General features: G+C 39.8%; 2 protein-coding genes across 3 annotated transcripts; both read right to left on the minus strand.

The window, feature by feature from the left end:
* Positions 1-1,942: 1,942 nt before the first annotated feature.
* Positions 1,943-10,605, minus strand: cep76 (centrosomal protein 76). 2 transcript variants are annotated; one of them, XM_053881305.1, is made up of 13 exons: positions 10,392-10,605; positions 9,736-9,891; positions 9,562-9,643; positions 9,256-9,480; positions 8,980-9,165; positions 8,198-8,295; positions 7,983-8,111; positions 7,413-7,601; positions 4,084-4,250; positions 3,037-3,196; positions 2,728-2,892; positions 2,257-2,474; positions 1,943-2,158 (listed from the first exon to the last, which is right to left on the minus strand). In XM_053881305.1, exons 1-13 carry the CDS (start codon positions 10,452-10,454, stop codon positions 2,020-2,022), a joined length of 1,977 nt encoding a protein of 658 aa, XP_053737280.1. In that variant the 5' UTR covers positions 10,455-10,605; the 3' UTR covers positions 1,943-2,019. The 2 variants fall into 2 exon arrangements, with proteins under 2 accessions (XP_053737280.1, XP_053737279.1); XM_053881304.1 differs by having other exon boundaries at positions 9,562-9,646.
* A 1,789-nt stretch (positions 10,606-12,394) lies between these two features.
* On the minus strand, positions 12,395-21,817 carry ptpn2a (protein tyrosine phosphatase non-receptor type 2a). Its single transcript, XM_053881816.1, has 9 exons — positions 21,618-21,817; positions 20,470-20,560; positions 20,287-20,387; positions 20,110-20,208; positions 18,370-18,507; positions 16,772-16,981; positions 16,054-16,215; positions 14,126-14,319; positions 12,395-13,922 (listed from the first exon to the last, which is right to left on the minus strand). Exons 1-9 carry the CDS (start codon positions 21,672-21,674, stop codon positions 13,733-13,735), a joined length of 1,242 nt encoding a protein of 413 aa, XP_053737791.1. The 5' UTR covers positions 21,675-21,817; the 3' UTR covers positions 12,395-13,732.
* Positions 21,818-24,079: the final 2,262 nt, after the last annotated feature.

Here is a 24,079-nt window from a genome sequence, read left to right on the forward strand (position 1 = left end):
GGAGAGATTCTGTGAGGAAAAGGTAAGACTCGTTCATTAGCCCTGCTCTTCTCTCTCAGCTTCCCCCCTGATCCTCTTGTTCTACAACCCTTGTCATGATGCAGAATTGCAAATTACAGCCTGGAAAATGTTGAATTAATTGGCCGTCCTGGCAGGCGTCTTCTCAAAGTTGGGGCTGACGCGTCAACAAAGGACTCCAAGGAGAGCAAGGTGGCGCGAGCCGGCACACAAACACAAAAATAACTTAACGGAGTGATCCAAAGGAGAGAAGTTTGTTCCAGCAACACAACAAGTCAGTCAACCCCAGCAGCTTTAGTCGGCCTCTTTTACAATTTCACACTCAGCCGGTCTTTAATTAGACGCCCTGTTTGTTTCAACGAGGAATAGCCCACCGCAAACCCCTCCCCCAGACCTTCCTCAACAATCTTTAGCGTCTTTCCACCAAACAAGAAAACCCTTTATTTTTCATGTTGGATTAAATCCACACGGTTGACGCACAATTCTGATTTACGCCGACAAGGCTAAAACAACTTGGGCCTCGCTCCGAAATAAACAGGCTTCTAAAGTGTCACTACCTCTCACAGCAACTACACTTCATTCTGCATATGAATTGCAGATGTATTATTATTACTAGCTAGTATGCCAAATACAGCACAGCGTTTATGATGTCTGAAATATTTGACAGAAAATCAAGTATAAACAATTTCTAGATTTCTTCTTCTAATAGTAATGGTTGCATGAAAATGGAGCAATCATTTGGTTATGTTAGAAGAGGTTTGATTTAAACGCTGAACTTCTTCATGTGTGAAATGTTATTTGACTGGACAGATGTGATTGGTTAACATCCAAAGTCATGTATTTGTGAATTAAATTAGAAAACAATGGGGACATTTCAAGATTCTCCAAAGCAGACTGTCTTTAAAGTAAAAATATTTCTCTGTCTTTTATGCATGTCAGACAGATGATGTAAAAATGCAGTAATTGTTTCTGTAATTTTGACACTGAATTATGAATAATATTGATGATGATTTTATTTCCCTCCAGACCAACTTCCGACTCTGCTGCCTGCCTTACATCAAATTTATATACACGCAGATTGTCTTGAAAACCAAGAAGACTGTGTCAGAATAATACAATGAGTTTCTACAGAAAGAAGATGATGGAAGATGAGCTCGAAATACTTCTATTTAAAATGCATCATAAGTAAGATTTTGTTGCCATAAATTCTTGTGAGTCATCGAGCGGTGTTTCGTCCTCATTTCTACAGGAACACAATATATTTTCTGACATTCATACCGATACACACGAGTTATAGCATGCCATCCACACACTTTTGGCTCCCGCACTAAACGACCAGTTTCGCATCATTCGCTCAGTTCAACTCACCGGCGAGGCCTCGGAGGCCCGGGGCTGATGTGGTCACACGATAGTCGAGTGGCGCCATCTCCAGCTATGTTTGAAGAATTACAAATGTCTAATCTGATCGACATTTACATTTGCGTTCCATCGTGATCTATGCGCCGTTTTAAGCGTTTTAAGAGTATAATGAAAAACGAAGTTTTTACCATGTTCACGCTTGTCGGCGCTGGATTCATGTGAAGTTGCGATCTACTAGGAGTAAAACACGATAACCAGAAATAAAAACGGTAATCATGCGACTCAAATTAATAAGTAGTGGCTATTAAACAACGTTTTTTTAAGTGGAAAAGACCTGATCAGGATGAACTCAAATCTGCGTTTGCAGCCGTCATTGAGAGGCCAATGTCTCCATCTAGTGGCCATTACTTTTTATAACTTTCATCAGCGATGGAGCGTCTGGTTCGAAAGCAGTGAAAATAATTGCATTTCAATATTTATATACAATTCAGACATGACACCGAACAGCTGCAAAAGTACTTAAAACTAGATCAAATCCATTTAATCAGCAGGTAAAAAGCTACGTTATATACACACATCAAAATATTTACAGCAGTAAAAATCCAACAAGTTCAGGTCAGAGGTGCATCCGTCCATCGTAGGTCAGGAAACAGATCGATATTTGCAAGCAAACATCAGCCACACCGCACACGCGTCCTCTGGGTAGGTGAACACACGAACACGGATCGCAAGTCTCACGTGGTCTCCACGGCAAGACACGATTTCATCACAGATTGGAAACCTACAGACAAAAATGAAAGAAAGTAATAGTTCAGAAAGTTCATACAACACGAGTGAATCCGTTTAGAAAAAAACTGTCTCATGCCATAGTAAACTCACTTGAGGCAGGTGGCAAAGGCGCGGCGAGCATTGCGATGCAAGACATGGATGGGAAAGCCTTTGAAGGTGTGGCCATCAGGCACTGCCCTCCTCACTGCATCCTGGAACTCCTCATTTCCACAGGAGACGCCAGTGCAGCGCTCCAGCTCATACGCAGACAAGGCCGAGGACAGTAGGTAGGACAGGTGGTCGTCCCAGACTGTCGCCAGGCCCAAGTCCTGCGGATTGAACAAGAGCATCGCTGCTGTAAACCACAGGACATTGGCTTGCAAATTGTGGAGCAAAAACGTCAGTCGGAAAAGGCTGTCATTATGGTGCAGAGTCTCTTCCATGAGTAGACGGGGAGGAGTGAAATCACACACAGACACAGGGGACTGGATTTACAACACAAATGTAACACTCTCTCCCAGATATTTTGTTGCTAAGAGCAAAAAACAGCTCTAATCTTTGGGTGCTTTTGGTTTCTTTTACCTTCCTGTGCTCTGAGACGTGGTACCGCATCTCCAGCTCCAAGTGGTTGCTAGCAGACGCAGCATCCAATGTTGGGGAGCAGAGTGGAGGAAGAGAGGGGGAGACGCTTGGTGTGCAGACAGACTTCAGAGCCTCTTCACTCATGGCTTTCCACCGAGACTGATTCTGAAGGAAGGGTCAGTGTGAATAAGATGGGGCGAAGAAACTGAGAGTCCAGGATATGATATAACTTCAGTAAGAAAACAACTCTTCTGTGTTCAAGACACTTGACACATCAATGATGAAACTGTCTGCATGTGATGACGGTACCTGAAGGTCAAAGACACACAGGTCCACAGCGTCTGTAGGCTGACAGTTTGCCAGGAAGGTTTGATGGTTAAAGACACAGCCCACGGTACGATAGGGAGAAGAAGGTTTGGGTTGAGGAGCCAGAGGTGGAGCATCTGGATCTATAGACTGATGCAGGTATCTGAAAAACACACAGACACAAAATCAACATTAAATAAACATAAAATGGTGTAGAAGTATCACTGCTGTTGAAACCTAAATTTAATTATACCTGTACTTATTGAACCCCAGCTATAGAAAATTTCAAATGAAAAATGTGCTGTTGTTAACATGAAATTAGACGATACTTTTTTTTTTTTTTTTAATGATAAAAAAATTATAATATTGTGGTTAATATATAAATCTATGCCTTTAAAATGACTGGGAAAAACTGATGAGTCTTTATGAACTTTAAGAGCCCAAACTAAGACATTAAAACTGCTGTCACTTTTAAAAATAGTTTGTTCATATGATCCCCAGTTGAGCTCAATTGGGGTGCCTTGGATATAAAAAGCCCTTCCACAGGCCTGTTTGATGCTGTGTGACCGGAATAACCACTGGACTTAATCTAGGATCATATATATGGATAATATTTCATCAAATAACTGCGTGAAAACGCAATGACAGTTTTTTTTAAAGCAGATTTCAGGTATTTTCAAAAGACAAAAATGAGATGACCATGAGTTAAAAGTTGCTGGACCATTACAAGCATGAATTGTCATGGTGTATAATATAAAACCACTGCCATATCAGTGTGTATTCAGGCTTGTGAAAAGCCTGGGGTCATTTTTCAAAGTTCATGATATATTTATTGGGGATCACAGTCTGAATCAGAATGGAGGGACGCCCAAAAGATCGTACTGGTAAGTAATCTTACCTACCAGGGCAACTGGTGCAGCTCTCATCTGCGGCCAAGACTGCTTCACAAACCCACATATCTTTGTCAGTAGAAGTTAGAAGCTAGTTTCACTCAACCTTCTCCAAAACCCTCCCCAAGTCAAGAGTTGATTGAAGCGTAGTTTAGCAAACCTGCGTGCTGTGAGGCTCTCCCAAAAAGTGATGCTCCCATCTGTTCCTCGGGTCATGACCCAGGTGTGGGGGATTCCCTTTGCTTTACTGCCCACACACACATATGCATCCAGGCCGAAGCCCAGTAAAAGACTGCACAGCAGTGTGGCATGGTCCTCACAGTCCCCCTGGTGGTGACAGACAACACTATTAAAGAAGGAGCTCAATTGGGCATGAACTGCTGACCTTTCAGGCAAAACAAAAATGACTCCAGTAAGATACATTTCATGTATGAGCCAGAAATGCCAATACTTGGAAAAAAAAAGTCTTGACTTTTGTTGCAATTCACACCATATTTTCATGTTACAGTCTCAGTAGTGCTGTACTCGAGTCCAGCATCAGAACTGGAGGATTCAGCGGACAAAGCTAAAGCAAAAGAGGGAATGCTTATAAGAGCACTGCCTCCAACACTAGAAAAAGTGTTCACAACAATTTATAGTTTGTACATACACCTCAGTAGCTGATATCTACCATGACAAGAATTTGTATTTACAATACAATTGATGTGTCGACCTGTATCTCACCTATATTCTGTACATCATACATCGAGTCGTCTACTCATTGTTAACAATCCAAATCACGAGTTGCAGACCAAAATATATATATATATATATATATATATATATATATATATATATATATATATATATATATATATATATATATATATATATATATATATATATAAAAATAATAAAATAATATTGTTTGTGTTTTTATTTTATTTTATTTACCTGGCCTGAAACCCAGCTGTTCTCACAGTTAGATGAGACAGCGTTAGTCAGGTTAGATTTCACAATTATTGCGTCATTTAACGTTTTTTAATCATTATACCGTGCTTTGAACCGCAGCAGTTGCCTGAATAATTATCCATTCCATTCAAAAATCTGGTTTGTGTCAAGGAGATAAAGAGTCACTTAAATATTGTCGAGAGTTGTTGAAGTCACTTTGAACAATCAGGTAGAGGGAGAGATCACAGGTTTATGCACTACATTGTCGGAATTTTCCTGATGATGAAAAATGTTTCTTCATTGTGAGCAGATGTTTATACAACAACCAACTTCTTGAAATAAATAAACATAAAAAAAACTAGTACACCTACTCACAAAGGACTGATCTCTTTCTGTTAACCCCATTCTAAAACTAAAAGCAGATGTTTGGAGGAGAGACACAGAAATGAATGAATCGTGTATGACGGTAAGAAACTGCTATGTTTTTCCGACAAACAGGGAGGAGGCTGTCTAGTGACTCGTGCTGAGGAGGCCTGAAGATCAGAAATGATGGATGTTCCCAGAACTGCTTGAATGAACAGCCGAATCTGATCATCCGGACAACTGACAGAGATAACCTCATTTTTCCTGGAATGAAACTCGTAAATCTCCGCTGACGACAGCCACTCTCTCGGAGATGGGTTGTGTCCGTTATGGTGAAAGGAGAACGTCTTTATGACTGTGGCCTCCACCAGTGAGGGGAAATTGCATCAGTCACTCAACTCTGCATGTGTCCTCCGTTTGAAGAACCATCACATTCAACTGCACTCAGCAACACCTCAGGGACAAACAAGTGCATTTTACAGGAAGAAATATTTCACAAAGCATTGTGTGTGGCCTTCTCTGAAATGTAACTAAAGCCGGTGAATTGGTAACAAAACATTGACGCATCACTCATATGCACAGACATCATATTTGAGGTCTATGGTATATTTAAAGCTAGATCAGAAAATAACTTTTGTCTCTCCTTTGAGTTAGCATTAGGTCCCATGATGCTGAAGTAAAGGGGCGTGAAATGAGGGTAGTAGGTTTAACTACTGCTCATTTTGCTATTTATTTGATATTCGAACATCTTACTTCCAAAACAATAAGTTAAAAAAATAAGCTGTTCAGTTTTACATTTCATGTAGAAATATCACCATATGAATAAAGGGGCAAGCATCAATTGTTCCGTTTGAATTAACACCCAACCTGGTTGCATTTTATTTTGATATGACTATTGTACCTACAATAACTTGTAAAATGTGACAAGAGTCCAGGTCATCACTTCACAGTTAAAATGTTAGAATTTAGCCTTAAAACTACCAAAGTCCATGGATGACAGATGACAGATATTGGCCTTGACTTGTACTGGCTTGTACTTCACAAATCAAATTGTTGTTAAAATGAATCTTTGCGTTTCTAGTATGAAGCATCTATAGTCCATTGGCAGAATGACCAGTTAAAGGCAGCGATAAAAGGCAAACAAAACTGACAAAAATATATACTAGTTTTTAATCCTAGTGACAAACCGATTAAACAAATTATGTAAAATTATGCTTTTTTAAAAAATTATGATTCTTTTATTGTCAGGTTTGGTGCAGCTAGAAGTAGACAAATGAGCTGTTCTGACCAAAATAAAGAGCTCCAATCAGCAAGCACAGACATAGTGCTGCAATAATGACACCAAACAAGGTCAGACAAACAGTTATTTTTTATATATATATAAATATATATATAATGTACTCTCAAGAAAGTGGGGAAAACCGGTCATTTTTAAGTTGAGGCAAAGGGAGCTGTGGTCAACAGCTTCTGAAAGTAACCGACAGGAATCTGCTAAGTAACTATGATATTTTTAAGGGAGAAGTCAGTGGTCCGAAAATCTATATTTATGAGAATTGTTCATTTCAAAAACATCCTTGATGTAAATTATTTTTGCCTGAAGGAGATGAAATTAAACATCAATCTGATAGTTCTTTGTGAACAAATGTAAAGAAAAAAATTGAGGAATTGACATATTTCAAAAGACAAACAATAGTACTGTACCACCATAGACTCAAGTACAATTTAAAGATAAAGCAGTTAAAAGCCTGCTACAACACTTTTTGCTGTTGTTTTGATGCTTCCCCCAAACAGGCAATTTAATCATCGATGAAGAAATGAATGTATATAGGATAAGGTGTTACACTGACACGGTCTAAATGGGAGAGACTGAAGATTATTTTCATGAATGAATGAATGAATTTTAATGAATGCTGAAGGTATGCTTTCGGCGTTGCAACACACATGCCCTTACAATGACACAGCAACAGTATGGACATTAAGACATAAACAAAGCAACAAAATAATCAACACCATAGAAACAAAGACACCTGAAAAATAGACATCACAGCAAAAAAAAAAAAAAAAAAACACACACAAACCCTTCTATTCATAATCTATAACAACAATGCGAACAAAGAGGGGTCATTTAGGGTTTTGTTAGTTAATTAAACAAAAATGAGCGACAACTCTCAGCAGTAGGTGGACAGTTCCACTTACCTTTCTCCTGCAAAGAAATGCCATGAGGGTACACCACTGCTCCTGCTTTTCCCCTCCGCCCACCACTGGAGCCTTCTCGTGGGCCAGCAGGCTGACAAAGCGGGCAGCTTGCCGGGGGCCTTCGAGCAACCTGCCAGCCCGCAGGATGTGCACGTATGAACACACAGGCCTGTTGACCCCATTCTCATCCTGCAGTGAGAAGTCCATGGAAAATGATTAGGGGTTACCTAAGTCAGCATCCTTCACCTTCACATATCTCCAGCAGCACATCGCCACTCATCTTTTGACATGTTCTCGAGCTATCCTCTTCAGATGTCCAAACCATCCGAGTCTAGCCTTCCTGACTTCATCTACAAACCTTTTTCCATCTGACATGTTTGACTTTAATCTGGTCCTTTCTAAACACTACCATTGAAAACCTGAACATCCTCTAAATCTGCTTCCTGTCTTTGTGTCAGAGCTACTGTCTCTAAGCCATATATCATGGCAGCTCTCACTACTGGCCAATATTGCTTTCCTTTCACTCTAGCTCCCGCCCGTACAGAAAACTGCTTTTCATTGTTGTCAAACCTGTGCAAAGATTTTGACCATCTTCGACTGATTCGAGGATCGAATCTCAAGAAACTCCCTCCACCATTGTTTGGCATAGACAAGGAAGAGCCTCTCCTTTTCAGCAGTCCTCTGTCGTTCCAGTGATTGCTGAGGGGAAATTGCAAATCATCAATATTGAGGAATCATACATGAAAATAAAAGAAGCAAAGGTCCAACCGGAAGATGTGAGGTACCTGCGTGCTGATGATGTCGGCATTCAGAACCTCACTGAGAGGAGGATGAAGCTCCAGACTCATGGTTAGAATCCCTACTGGGAGCTTGGATTCACTTCCTTGTAACGCAAAATGTAAACACAGTCTTACTTGTTGAGAAAAGCAGTTGGTTACATTTATATACAGAGCACTGCACACACGCAACAAAAGACATTCAAGATATACTCATACTGTATCTCCGCCAAGTTAATCTCTACTGTGTGTCCATTAACTGAAAACTTCCAAGGTCTTTTTAGTTCTATAAGTAAGAAAAATGTAGTTTGTAACTTTATTTGTTTGTAACTACACAATATGACCAAAAAGTAGTTGATGCAGCCAAGATACAAATGCACTTTAACTGGCAGCAACTTAGAGCAAGTTGTACGTGTAATTCATTGAGCAAATTATATATCTCTATGAAGATTTCGGTGAAGGTTATTACGTCCTATTATATATGCTATGATTACATGCCTAATTAAATAAATGCAATCATTATGGACAGCAATGATGAACTATTTTTCAACAAACTAAAAAATACTGTGACATTGATTAGCTGAAGTAAAGTTATCCAAGCGATGTACATTCCCTTTAGCACAAATCCACATTTTTTTTAAAATAACAAATCATGAGGTAATTTGAAGTATAAAAAAAGAGAAAGTATTAATTCTAACATTGTAAAATCAATTGTCAAAAAGCTTGCATGAAGAGGTTCACAAAGCATTACTTAGCATATTACCATCGACAAAAAAAGAAAGTAGTTTTACCAACTCCCATGAGCTCCACAGCAAAACAGGTCCTTCCACTTGGAGCACAAAGAACTCTTCTCCAGTCAAGGAAGTATGACGAGACCAGGGAGGTCTCACCAGAGGTGTCAGTTTTGATGAGCACAAGCTGAATTGGATCACACATGGACAACATGGTGGTTGCATCCGCCATCTTACTGCTTTCACCTGCAGCACAGTCAATAATATCAGAAAAACAATGGCAAAAAACGAATGTGAAACAAAATATGGAAGCAAAGCACGAGTACTAGAACCTACCATGGCTGTCTTTGTGAACCTCTAGGAGAAATCCTTCATTCAGATCTGGCTCACACGCACATGGAACAGCCTTGGAGCGAAACCTCTGATTACGGAAGTGCATGTAAAGTGTAAATGTAGGGCACACCTGCCCAGGTAAAGCTTCTGGCTCTTGTAGGTGCTCCAGGAAGGCCTTACCACCGAGCACCTGCAGATACATGTGCCGCCTAGATGGATTGACATTGGCTTGAAGAAAAGAAGGGGAAAAAAATAAGGTTCTATTTGATTTTATAATGCTTTATTTGTTCACTTTCTAAAATGACTCACCCTTTTTCATATCAGTTTGTATTTTACCATTGGGATGGGAAGATGACTTAAGGACAGACTCGTGTTCTGGCTGTGTTGAGACCTCCTTGCAGATAAAGGTCAGATATTAAAAAAAAAAAATCATGTTGTGTTTGGTTATTTTAGATATAATCTAGGTTTAAAATTAAAAGGAACCTGATTCGCATGAATGTCCCTGATCACTTCATCGATGATGCCTCTGCGCTGCAGAGCATGAACAAGATCAGCCTCGGACAGAGCACCATGTGTTGTTCGCTGGCCGTCCCGAACAGTTTCAGCGAGAACCTGCTGGACCTTCTTGTTTATATCCATCTGACATTTAAAAAAAATAAAAAGGAAAAAATAACAATACATGCATTTCATGAAAGTAAATGTTCACTTTGGAAATCAAACATTCACAATATCACTGGAATGTGCAGTATTTATTTATTTTTGAAGATCAAATTCATTGTATTTTTGTTAGAGTCATAAGCATCTTTTACTTGGATATATGTGTATCAAAGGCCATCGAAACTTGCAATAAATAAATAAATTCGAAGGGTTGCTGTAACAAATACAAGGATAGAAATGAGTAAATAAGACATTTAAATCTCGCCGTCTGGGACATAGATAACAATAAAGTTAACTCAGCAACTAACAAGAATGAATAGGATTAAAAAGGGAATAAAACTTTTACAAACCAGTGTTCGGTATTTGCAAGCCACTAAGAGCAAATAGTTCACTGGTCAATACGAGGTTTTACATTGGGTACATTGCTTATACGCGTGCATCATTAAGGTTTTGATTCCAGTCAATGACATCGACTTGTTTACCTTCAGCAGATGGCTGTGAATCATTTGCTTCAGCTCGGAAGTTTTCTCCGTAGGCAAAGACATGGGTTCTAAGTATAACCTTAAAGTAAACGCCAAAAACACAGTAGTTAGACTATTACAATTATTGTGCGAGCGCACCACTCATACTGAATCTACTATGAAGCTGAAGTTGGATCTTTGGAGACAACACGACAAAACTCCCATCTGACAGTTCAAACAGTGGCGGAAATAGAAGCGGGAACGCTGCGACTAGTGTGCCCTTGGAATTTCAATTTGTAATGTTCAGGCTTTTTCGTATTACATTTATTTGAAAAGGGTATTCTAAATGCGTTCATACGCGTATGCAGTAGATATCGAAATGGCACGTTTGTATAGGTCAGTAATTGAATGGGTGTCATGTAATTTTATTCAGGCAATATACTGGTCCGCTTTTTCCAGTTCGTCCGGCAAAGGACCCCATTGTAGTTTTATCGGCGCTGTCTTCCCAAATGTAACTGGAACTGAATGAGAATTAGTACGTGTCTTTTGTCCCTCACAAACAATACTTTAGTTTTGTGGACCTCGGTAGTCATTTTGTATTACCCACTCAATTATTGCCACAGTTCTTTTAGTTTCAGCTGCATCTTTCTGTCTACATGTGTTCAGTTTTGTGTGGAGAGACCTCTTCATCCTTAGCATCAGGTGTCGCCACAAGTCAGCACACCACCTTTACTTTCCTCGATCATCCGCCCCCCTTAAACCAATCCACCACAGGTCCTCCTTTAACACGTCCAATAACCTCACGTTCCGAAGAACAAGTGGGTCGCTTTTAGTCAAAGATGCTCAGCCTTAATAAACTTGCCACATATGGTGGCGGTAGTGTGTCATTGAATTGAGTTGACAGCTGCAAATTTGTGGTGGTTACCAACTATGGAGAACTACTTGAAAAGAAAAAATGATAAAGTAATGCTTCCCCCAACAGTAAAAACTGTTCATTGAAGCAGTTTTTAAAATCAATTAGAAAATTTGATGGCGATACTTTCATTTACATTTTACTTGCATCTTCTTTAGTTCATATTTCATTATTTCACAATGTTTAGACATTGTTTTATTGTATTTATTTTACTCAGAATTTTATTCCTAACATGTATAGATTTTCCAATTTTCTCAACAGTTTAGATCAATTGTAAATTTCTTTTTATTTCTTCAGCAAATTTCATGAATATGACTTGCACCTGCTTCTGCAGCTGTTTGGACTTTTTGATGACATAAATATCTTTGCGATGAGTGCATGGTTTCATGTCATTTCACAAGGTTTCGGTTTGTTCATGTGTAAGTACACTAATTATGGTTATTGAACACAAATGAAATCAAGAGTGATGAGTCAGTTCTATTCCTTGAATGGGCCCTGGGTCCATTTGCTCAAGAAAAGTTGGACCCAGAGATAAAAAAAAAAAAAAAAAAAAGTTAAGAACCCCTGTAATAGATGAGAGAGCAAATTCAAGTTTATGTCTTGTGTCATGAGGACTCAGTGTATGTATCTAGAAACTAGTCAAATGTGCTCAACTAAAACTAGCTAGATATCATGTTTTATTTTGACTCTTGCATCCTGTTATGAAACACCAAAAATGCATTCTTTATTTTTCAACCCACACATTTTGGTCCCAAATGTAATGGAGTTTGATTTTAGTTATGAGCTGAGGAGACAACCCGGTGCAAAATGACAGTAGCTAGATGAACCACGACTCAACAGTAAGACAGCTGTATTTATACTCTCTTAAAATAGGCAGGCAATGTGCAACTCCTCTGTCCTACGCTGCTGCAGCATGTATTGGCTAGCTTGCATCGGCTCAATACAATTACTGCAGCAGTCAGTAAGAAGACGGCTGGCTTCTGAAATATTGAATCAATTCCTGGAACCCACAGGCAGAGGGCTGACTCTGCTTAAAACGATTTGGCTCACAGTCAAAGAGGCAGAAACAAGTGTCACTTTCAGATAAATGACACATCTGCACAAAAACAATCACCACAAAGAAAAAATACTTTTAAAAAGGGTGGAATCATTTATTATTCATGAAGTTTGTCACGTTTTGCTATGTAATCCCAATGTTTAACATCGCCACGACATGGCAGAACAGCAGATGACCAAACTGGGTTTAGGAGCTATGAATTTATGGAATGTCACAGATCATCTTTCCTGGTTTATTGGGGAACTGAGGAAAATACCATGAGCTATAGTGGGAATGGTCAAATTAAGACAAATTGCTGTTTAAAGGGTCCATTAGTCTATTGCAGCACATCAAATATGACAAACCAGTCAGTGACGTTAGCTACAGCATTTTATGGAAAAGGAACGTGTACACTTTCCAGTATAGCACACACTTGCTAATCTCTGAATTTAACTTAGTTCAAGGCACATTAAAAACCAACAGCAATCAAATAGGTCAAATTGTTTGCCATCACTCTGAATATTTTCATCCCAGCGCCAACTGTTACAGCTCTGCACACCAATAAAGCTTCCACTGAACTCTGGGGCCAGGAATTCAGAGGTTTCAGATCCCAGGGATCCAACAGAAAATACATTCTAGCATTGAACTACGACAAGGACTCGTTTCCTTTCCTTAAACGGGCACACTTGCTTTGGTTTTGGGGCAACAGAGGGCCAACACACACACACACACACATAAAAACCCATCCAGTGGGTAAATATCACTGAGTTGAATGACATTATCCATGGGATGAGACCCTAAAAATGAGGCATGGAAAACAAAAAGGATTAGCATTCTAGCAGAAAACACCAGCAAGGCAGTTGTCATATCCAGTCACATAAAAATATATATATATGTCCATTTTGGGATGCCCTGCTCAATGTGAATGGAAGAACAAGAAGCTGTTCAGAGAGAAAGAGGGGGGGGGTTGAATGCATGCAAGAGCATTTCACAAAAGGAAAAAAAAAAAAAAAAAAAAAATACAAGTGAACCAGGAAACATCCTACAAAACTACTGGTAGGACAGTTGTAAATTTGAAATGTGTCCATTTGATCAACAAATACCTGATCAGTACAAATAAATGGAAAAATAAAACTATCAATATTGTCTTTGTACTGCGCAATTCATAGTGATTTACTATGACACAGTTCAACATCCGTGATGAGAAGGAAAGGAAAATCATCGTGCTGGCACCAAGATCCTGAGATGTCGCAAGTTTTGTTATGATCTTGCTTGAAAAATATACACACGCTCGTTTGATCTAGCGCTCACGCTTCTTCTTCCATAAGAAATAAATACCCTCAGTTATGCAAACATTACCACTAAATCTACTTGGAGTAGTACCTAATCCCAGGTACTGGTGCAAAGTAAAAGTCAGTTTGAGTACATCCAAAAGACCAGCAGGCCAGCGGCCACAGCCGCGCCGGCACTGACGTTGAGCAGGATTGGCCTCCAGTACTGCCAGTTGTCACGTTTCCTCTCCGACTCCACCAGTCTCCGTTTCATCTGCTGGACCTTCTGTGAGGTGCTAGCAATGCGCTCCTCGCGAAATCGCTTCCTGGCACTGAATTAGGGGGAAAAGGAGGGTGTCAGATAACGGTGCAGTGCCACAGCTGTGTCAAGAATGAAGCTTTTGTCATGACAGAATTTAGAATTATTTTTATTCATTCAGTCATTCTCTCTTCAACAGGGATTAGACCTAAATTCTTCCGGCAGACAGTATCTTATCCCCCTTTAGAAATTAGAATATGGTTGCGTGCTACTCACCCAGAACTTTCCATCTCATTAGGCACAGAGCTACAAGACTCCTCAGATGGTAGGTGGTCCTCGAGCACCGGCATCGACTCTGGTCTGGATCCTGGCTGACCATTTGGTCGGCTGCTATTGAGGTTTGGTCTGGGAGGAGGTGGAGGAGGAGCCACACATGGCACCTCATCATCTTCCGATAACTGCTTGCTGCTCTGTAAGGACAAGAAGCAGTTCCTCACCAGATTAATTGCAAGGCCCCAGATAATTGATTCACAAAACAGGTTTACAAAAATGTGATAAAAATAAAAAGAGCATGGGATGTGCCATGTCGCATCACTGTTGGATTTATTGAGGTAGAAGTAAAAATAAAAGTGTTCAGAAAAGGCCACGAAAGCAGTCAAGTTAAATGACATTGAATTACATGGAGTAGCAGTTAATACATGCAAAAAAAAAAAAAAAACATACGACCAGTTTTTCTAGCCTCCTGAGCTTGGCACTGTAGTTCAATTCCGGCTTAATAATGCTCAGGTCTTTCTTGGTCAGCCATTTACAAACAGGACCTCTGCTTCATTCGAGAAGCTTGTTTAAGATTTCAGCAAAACTGGGACATTGATACCTTCATATCCATAAGCTAGCAAAGTAATTTGCCTCATTTCCACACCGATTAACAAAAAACCCACAAGATACTTCATTAGAATTAGGCAGTGAACACACCAACATATGTTGAGTGATTAGATAACCATCCAAAGTGATGTTTGACCATCTTACAACTGCTATACATCCTATACACGCTATTCAGAGTCTTAGAGTCCTTGGCTTTTCTTACACTTTTGAAATGAGAGACATCACAAACCAATGTGTTCCTGAAGCAGGCGTGGGATTGGGAACCAGTGTGACAGTCAATAACACAACATGTTAGAACCATGATCTAAGTTTACCAGATGAAACTCAAAAAACGAACAGTGCAGCCACAGAGCGCTGGCGACTGTGTTGTAAACAGACTTTCTAGTTGACCTAAAGGCCCACAACGCAATGCAGTTCTCCCAACTCTGTGATGTAACTTTTTCGAGCCCTATTGGTAGAAGGAAAGATGAAAGAGTCTACCCAATAAAGGACATGAACACATTAACAACAGAACATGCACAAACCTACAGACAAACCCCCACTGGAGCGTATTCAAGAACTTTGATTATGAAGACCACAAAAACCAAACAACGGCGAATACTACACAGAAGACAAATGAAAGTCAGGTGAATTAGCAAGGAATTCATTCATAGCCATTGATTAACATCAGTATACACACTGACTCAACATGAGTGGCGGTATGGAGTAATCAATACCGACGTTTCACACTGCTTCTCTGACGGAAAATGGCTCTACAAATAAATATGGAGCAAATTACAGTGCACAGTCAAATGACCGCTTTGTACTCATGTTCATGTTGAAAGTCAAAAATGGATTATGACTGAATCCTAGAAAAACTGAAAGAAATAAGTGATGAAGAGTAACAAACTATACAGAACCAACCAATAATCAGTTTAAAGGTGGAACTCACCAACAACTGAAAAAAAAAAAACCTGACCAAGGAGAGAGCATTCAACAAAACCGGATCTGAAAACTCCCAAGTCTATACTGAAGCAGAACACAGAATTCCAAATCCAGTGAGGAGTCACTGAGTATAAATGCCATCACAAAAGGCATGAATAACCAGAATTCGACTTATTTTTGGCAAGAAAAAAATAACAGTATCATCCACTGGAAAAAAGATAAGTGAGAAAAAACTAAAAACTAAACTAAAATGGTAATTGATGGGACTGATATCCATCTAGCTATCCCATCATATAGTGAGTGAATGGTGAACATTTAGATTATTTTCTTACTGATTGTTATAACTGAATTAAGCATGTATTAAGGAAGTACCAAATGAAAGCAAGAGTCAGAGCTACCTGTGCTAGACTGGAGCCCAAAGTTGATCTGGCCCCCTCTATCACAGCCATGTAGGAGAAACGCAACTGATCGGGCGTCTGGATCAAGCCCATGCGGTATTCTCTCATATCGAGAAGCACTTTCTGTATGTCCACGGATGTTGGGTTCGTCCTGCGTTCCATCTGCAATTACAAATGTTTTAAATGTCACTCTACGAAAGGAACATTGATCATGCTGACTGAGATTACTTCCTCAGAAAAAAGTTCATCAAGATCATCTTCAACAAATTATTATTAGTAATACTATTTCAATTATTACTTCTTTTCCAAAAGCAGACCGACTTCAGGAATGTTTTAATGCCAGCAGGTGTCAAACGATAACAAGAAGAAACTGTTTTAGTTACATTTTTAGTTTTAGTTTTTTTTTTTTTTTCATGTAAAATGTGAACTAAAACTCGAAACAAAGACAGGAAGTAGTTTAAAAGAGGAACTATTTATGCAAAACCAGGATGTTTCAGCTGGTTCCTGTCAACAGAACCAAGGTGGCTGAACTTCACAATATGAAGAAATATAATACAGAGAACAAAATGAACACTGAATTGGTTTAACTACAAATTACTTATATAATTATGAAAGCATATGCATTTGTATACATTGAAAATCTTGGTCTTAAGGAAACTTCTGGCACAAATCATTTAAAAGCCAGGCAATGAGACATAAACTCCCTCTAGTGTCTCACCAGGACCAAGCAGGTGTCCACCAAGGCAAAGGTGCCCGACCGTCCAATCCCAGCACTGCAGTGGACCACAGAGGGACCGTGGTTAGGGCCCAGTGACCCGGACTCACGAACTTTAAAGAGGAAGTTCAGAAAAGAGGCAGGAGACTCTGGCACACCGAAATCAGGCCACGTGGTGTAATGAAAGTGGTAAATTTCTCTCGACTCCCCGGTCTGCAAAAGAAAGTTTGGAGTCACACTATGGCCAGTTGAAATCCACACAAAAGGTAAATCAACCAAACATGCTTAAATAACAGTTATGGTTAAAAAAAAAAAAAAAAAAAAAGAAAAAAAAAAAGATTGGCACAGCAATCAACGTCATCTTCCTGAACCTATGGTTAGGATTTAAATATGTCTGCATTTATAGCTCTAAGATCAGACTTGCATAACAACTAACAAACAATTGGAAGAGAAACTGATCATGAATGATGTACTTGGGTCTTAAAACAATGAGCAACATCCAAACACGGCCATAGCATTTCAGATATTACAAATTATATAACACTGTTTTGACAAAGAACCAGAAGGATGAGGTCATGGTGGTGCAGCTGGAGGTGAAATGAATTGAAATAGGACTGAGAAATGTCGAACACCTGTTTGAAGTTTCCTCAAAACAGAACTGATGACGAAGGAGCTATTTTAGCAAGTAGGTTCCCAATGTCAACAGCGTTGACGCTCATGGGTTTGGATTGTCTCTGGTCAGGCCTCTGACCTCAGAAAAGGTTCGGTCTGAAAGAGGGCTAATAGGAGTGTTATCATTTGAAAACGTCTTTAGTCTGTCCTGATGACGAGTAACAGAACAGCTGTAAAGAGTGCTCTGAGCCAACTGTGCTTTCCATAGACACCCTGACAAGTCTGTGGTTATCATGCCATGCACTGTGGTCTGACCCTGTCATGTCAATTGATTTGTCAGGCCTTAGCAGTCTACATCTTTCCCCACATCCTCTTCATGCTGCATTCCAGCTAAGTGGGAAGTGAGAAGTTGGAGCTACGCATGACATCACAGCAGAGTTCCATGCTTTTCAGGTATACAAGTCGGACGTAATGACGTCCATGAAAGCGACTCTCACGTGTGCCTTGTTCTGATGTAAGCAACTTTATGATAAATGCGTTTTTGCGACACTAAAAAAACAGCAAGGTGAAGAAGAAACCCAAATTTGTGACATGTTGGTTTCTTGTGGCAAATTTCATTATTTCAAAACTTGTACTTCGTGTTCACGCTTCAGGAAGCCATCATGGATTGTGTACTTGTACAGTGAGAATTCTCCCACCTTCCGAAATGGGAAGTATACACTGGAGGGTGTAACTTGTAATTTACCAGGTTTGAACACACCTAGAACACACTATAAGATCTCCGCCCCACCGTGGCACAACCACTGCCAGCCTACTGAAGTATGAATGTTGCGGCCAATAAGGAAACCAAAAGAAGTGATGTAATTGTGCCACACAAAACAAAGGCGAAAGTGTAACATGATTCAAAACCAGTTCCACGGCACATGTGATACAATCTTCTTTCATTCTCAAAGATTAATGGCCAGGCAAATCTCCAATTCTCCGCTTACCTTTTTGTTTTGCAGTTCCAGCAACCGGATGGTGTAATAAGATTGGTCCTCTTCTGAGAGGAGCCGCACAACAAACCCTGTATCTGTGAAAGACATCTCGAGTTCTTCTGGGGTTGGCCAGTACTGTGCACACTTTTCCTGGAAAAGGAGAATGGACACTGAGGATTAAGAATTGGCAGCAATATGGGGAATTTTGGGGAAGATTGTAGCAAATTTAATAAGAGGAAGTAAAAAATGCACATTCTGATCATTTATTTAGAATCATATCAGTATAATTATTGTTTTGAGGAGTTAAAACCGACTGTCGAGATTTATCAAAGTCATGCGATATCATTTTGAGCAAGAAAAAAGCAAGAGAAACAAAACAAGTAAACCATATTTAATGTACCATTCTATGACGGGTCTTCAACGCAAAACTGGTTATTAAAAGCCAGTTCCTATCGTGTGCAAAGACTGGGAACTGAACTTTGTCAACATTTACATTTGTGAATGTGTTTAATCACAGTGGCTGTATGTCCTCTGCCTTGGCTGTTACGTGAATGTCGATTCAAAACCTTGGCTGTTACGTGAATGTCGATTCAAAATAAGCCAAAACTGAGCAAACATATTTTAATGAAATTTGTACAGATGACTAAATTTTACTTGTGTAACACAGCAATTGCTAGAAGGACTTGTCTGACTGTCAGAAGAGAGCTGCTGCACACAAAGACTTCAGAAATGTCCTATTTTTTCCCTTTTAATGTTCCCGTGAGAAGAAGCGACCAAAAAAATGGACCTTAGTGAACGTGAATGAAGCCCAAATCTACACGTCTGCAGACCGAGGGCCGTTACAGCAGTTATGGATACACACATGACCTTTTCATTGTATATAATGTTACCAGATCGTCTTAACTTCTTCCTGAGGAGTTGACACTTTAGTGTTTACTTCCGTGGCACGGCAGAAGTTCAGGTATCTTAATCAAAGTGCAAGGGTTACATGCAGGCTTAAATAAGCCATTAAGCAGATTCTTCATGTAGCTTAGTCGGAATAAGATATGGATATAGTTATCGATTTACAAATTAGTTGGTGAACTGGCCTTAACTGAAAGAAGGGTGCAATCATCATCCCTACAAGGCATTTGGATGTTGCACAAGACAATTTTGCTACAAATGGACAGTAACCCACACCATTGTTTTCTTATGTAGTCCACTAACCTGGACACATTGCCATCACATCTCACCAGAACACTAATGAACATAATTGTTTGATACCCACTTCAAAATATAAATACAAGAAAATAAGTGCAGTTTCATTAAACCAGAAGACTGATAGTTTTTTTGGACAGATTGTGTCAGCTTCTGCAATATTACATTTGAAAGATCTATACTCCAAACCTAATTTAAAGTCAAATTGAATTTGTCGATTCAGTTCATATATTCTATATATGCCATCTACTAAAGCTCAACACAGGCAAAATGCATCCCCACTTATCTCAACAAGGACGCCTGACTGCCCCAAGTTAAGATTATCTAAAGCTCAGATTCAAGAAAGGTGATAAGCTACACACTTAGAAACATCAATTCAAAAACATTTGAAACTATAATAAGGAATACGTGTGTCATTGTCATCCAGCAGACCAACTTTTTCAACAATATTGTTTAGCTGAACTTTAGCGTTGTTATAATTCTTCAAATGAACAATCGCAGGCAAAATCAATTTCTCTTGCATTTCCTGAGAAGAAAGTTACAGTTAATACTTACAGATCCCTTTTCAATGACTCTGTTCAGCATAATCACAGCTTTGGTGCACTGCTCCCAAATCATCAGCCAGAAATGACCACAAGTATTTCTTAAAGGCCCCTGAGAAAAGCAAAAATAAAAAAGCTCATAAGGAGATGACACAAGCAGAAGCATTCCTGCCAAAGTAGATCAGCTCACCTGAGAAAGTATGTAGGCTCTTTGGGCTTCTTCCATCTCGACTAAGCTTGCATTGATGTAGTCATTGTCAGAGTTTTCAAGTTTTACCCGACTGTGATCATCTGATCAGCAAAGAGACAAGGTGGTATGAACAGCAAGAACACCACGTGTCTTTTGGCAACACAATTGGAGCATTTTACTCACATGGACTGACATCTCTGTAGCGGTTTAAATTCCTATTGGCCGGAAGCTTTGCTACTTTGTAAGGATATTCACTGGCTTGGTTTCGGATTTCCTTTGAGCGTAAGGGATCAGGAGGGAAGTAAAAATGAGTACATGTTTCAATACACATGCAAGGCATACTGTATATGTACTTTCTAACGGTTACACTTCAGATCAACTTCAAGAACACGTTCAAGAGCTGCTTCTTGAGTGTGTTCTTTTCAACCACGTCACAGGTGTAACGGTGCCATCAGGAATTTTTGATCACATCAGCCAACACTTGAATTAAAATGATCAGATGACTGGTTCTACAAGATAATATTGTGTGACAAGTCTTGGAATGCATGTCTTTGCTTTCTATAACAAATAACGCCCTAACGTCAAATATTTTAGGAAGAACTAGAGCTAGTCAAAACCTGACAGTCATGACAGAAGACTGAATGTGAACGTCATAATAAATCACTTGAAATGAAATGGTGAAATCTGGATTATTGCTACCCTCAGAACGCCATAACTTGACACTAACTCCCGCAAAGACATGATAAAGGATTCGGGTTGGCATGTAATGACTTGACCGACAGTAATCCGGATCTCACAGTCCGTCCCAAACTGGTTTGGCATATTCAAAAAAGTCACGTACACGCGCTTGTGTTCCATCAAATTAGTCACCTCCACTTGATAACAGTTTCTCCAGGACGCTAAAAATGAAATCTATAAATAAAAATGTAAAAAAGAAGACGCAAGTTCACGAGCATATGCCTGTTTTAATGGAGATAAAGGAGGTAAAGCAGCACAGAGAAAGAGAACTTGTGGTGGAGGCTGATGCTTAAACACATGCGCTTTTCGCAGGAAGTCCCGGCGAGTTCTCAGAAACTACAGCTAGCATTAGCTACATCAGCGTCGCCCGCTACGGAAGTGACCCCGGACATCTAAGTTCGTTACCGGGCTTTATCAACTACTGACGCGCAATTGCGTTTGGTAGCGAGTATTGAAGCCTACCGATGTCAACGTGGACTAGACATCAAGCAGCCAATATGAGAACGAACAAGGCTGTCTCGAAAACAAGTGAGGCTAAGTAAGTTAGCAAACGATCGCCATAGAAACACGACAGGCCACGGGTCAGGACTTACGTTGTAAATGTTTTGCCATTTCCCGGATAGATCGATCGACTCGAACTCTTGCTCCATTTTGTGAATTAGCGCCCTGAGACACTGGATATTTGTCGCTGAGTAGTTGAAGCACCGTTCACCCGGTCAGTCCCTTCTGTCTGTAGCCATGTACACACGCGCGCGCTACCACGCACACGTATATATACACAGTGCAACACTGTGTGTAACCGCAAGGATCCCTGCGGGAAGCATGCGGCTCGTCCCTGCTTACGCGAGGACGCGCACGCTGACGGGTTTCCAGATCCTTGCAGTCATTCCCGTAAATTACGATAAAGCTTTGAACAATAATCGAACGAAAAGTTGTCCAAAGTACTCGCAATTACAAGTTAAGATGGAAACTAAGTTAAGTTCTAATAGACAACGAAGTCTATGGACCAAATTGGTCGTCTGCTAGGATTGTCACCTTCCATGCAACGAAATAAGAGCTACTTTAAGACAAGTCATACCGTAGAAAAACAGTAACTAGATGGCTTGATTCAAAGGTGTTATTGACAAAAAAAGTTTTCATATTCAAAATCTAAAAATTAGAGTGATGTGGTGGTGTCATCACATTATGATTTCTCACACTTAAATAGTCCACTGCTCCAGACAAGTTTAATAAAATGCTGAAAGGTAAAGTTAAAACACATATCAATAGATAAAAAAAAGTGTATCATTACATTAGCAGCATTTACATGTATTTGATCGAGAAGTCACTACTTTCAAGGAATCTTTTCTATATATATTTGCAGTTATGTTTTTTACGATCACATAATCTTCAGAAAACCTGTTGTTTTTGACAGAGGTTAACATGTTTCCATGTGTTGTCTCTGTACACCAAGCTCCACCAGTGTAAACATATCAAACAGTTGGATGCTATAAACAAACGTCGAAGCAAGACAAGACTTTTCTGAACACATTTCCACATCCATATTGGAAAGTCAAGTGCCAGATGATCTGTCTCACCTGCCACCTCCCACTATTCATTCATCAGTTCCTTAAGGCACTCCAGACATCTTTCTTTCATGGCCTTGTCCCTTGATCATAAATTACAGCTTATATTCTTGCTCAAACAAACTTGCTGCACATCTTCTCCCATCGTCTCTGTTTGTCCATCTCCGGTATATACTTTTCACCTTCCTTGCGATCCGTATCCAGTCTCTCATGCAACTCACTCATAGCCCCCTACCTTCGCCTTGCTAACCTCTCTTTGTCCTACGGCATGTTAAACACCAAGTCCGACCACGTTATTGTAGTCGCACTAACCTTTGCCTCCTCTTTTTGCCTTCTAATATTGCCTGATACTATCCACAACCCCATCAATCCATCCCCTAACCTCCACTTTCCCCTCATAATACACCCAACACCACCATCACTGTGCTATCTAGAGCCTGTGTGCACCTCTCCTTGAACTCTGAACAGAATTGTTCCTGTCTCAGCTTGCACCTGGCTCATCCATCTGATCACGAGGCAACACCTTATAGTCAACTATCACTTTCAGAGTCACCCTACAACGCTTGAGGTATTCTACAGATCAACTCCTTCCTTCACTCTTGTATATTACCATGTGTACCTTCAGTATTTTCATCCTGGACTCCCTTCTCATCAACCTTACCCTCACACTATTCTCATTGCCTTCTATTATAAAAGCAATCACTACTGTACAAATGAGGCATGGTATTACACAGAGAACGGTCTCATACTGTATCTATCTTTTATCTAAAAGAAAAAAAAAGTTAATATAACTCAACATTTTAACTAAAACCTGTGCCATAATCACGTCAATAATAAAGTTTGTTTATGAAATAATATGAGACACAGCAAACGTCAAGGTCCCCCAAGGTGTGTGTCGGGGAGAGGCACAACTCAGGCTTTTGATCATCACAGTGGTGATCAAAATGTGATTTACATTATTTAATTTAGACATTTGTTCATCAGCTTGTTGGACACAAGGTGAAAATACAAAAAAAAATGCAAGATATAAATTGCAAAGACCAGCGATTATTCGTGGACAAAACCATCCTTCTTTATTTGCGCAGGACGACATGGAAAAAACAACCCTGGGCTGTGAATCGTCTCAACGTCTCCCACTGTGGGCATACAAACTTGAACAGAAATATGTGGACGGCTTCAGACATGGTTTTCACCGACCGGCCAGTTAGGGGAAACACGCTGACATCATTGTGCTCCAGCTGAGGAGAATTTGAAATGGTATTGGTCACAGAAACATCTCATTACTTTTAAATCTGAAGGTACCCAGACCAGCACTGACAATACTGAAGGCCCTAGGCAAATTAGATTGACATGGAAACGGAAATAGGCTGGAATCTGATTGGACCCAAAATCAAACATTCACATTCGTTTACTGGAAGCAGTGCAGGCAAGAGGATTGCTGCGAAATGAAGCTGTTGGTAATAGATTCACTCAATTTTGTGAAACAAATT

The sequence above is a fragment of the Synchiropus splendidus genome, chromosome 12 (genome assembly GCF_027744825.2).
Source record: "Synchiropus splendidus isolate RoL2022-P1 chromosome 12, RoL_Sspl_1.0, whole genome shotgun sequence".
In the NCBI taxonomy this organism is placed as follows: domain Eukaryota; kingdom Metazoa; phylum Chordata; class Actinopteri; order Syngnathiformes; family Callionymidae; genus Synchiropus; species Synchiropus splendidus.

What these genes read in the sequence shown, in the direction of transcription:
- ptpn2a (XM_053881816.1), bottom strand. Translation starts at nt 21,674, where the DNA reads ATGGAGCAAGAGTTCGAGTCGATCGATCTATCCGGGAAATGGCAAAAC. An exon ending in TGGAACTGCAAAACAAAAAG is followed by an intron (nt 16,982 to 18,369) that starts GTAAGCGGAGAA and finishes TTTCTTTTGCAG; the next exon opens with ACCGGGGAGTCGAGAGAAAT. An exon ending in TGGACACCTGCTTGGTCCTG is followed by an intron (nt 16,216 to 16,771) that starts GTGAGACACTAG and finishes TTGTAATTGCAG; the next exon opens with ATGGAACGCAGGACGAACCC.
- cep76 (XM_053881304.1), bottom strand. Translation starts at nt 10,454, where the DNA reads ATGTCTTTGCCTACGGAGAAAACTTCCGAGCTGAAGCAAATGATTCAC. An exon ending in GGGACATTCATGCGAATCAG is followed by an intron (nt 9,647 to 9,735) that starts GTTCCTTTTAAT and finishes TTTATCTGCAAG; the next exon opens with GAGGTCTCAACACAGCCAGA. An exon ending in ACAAACTGATATGAAAAAGG is followed by an intron (nt 9,481 to 9,561) that starts GTGAGTCATTTT and finishes CTTTTCTTCAAG; the next exon opens with CCAATGTCAATCCATCTAGG.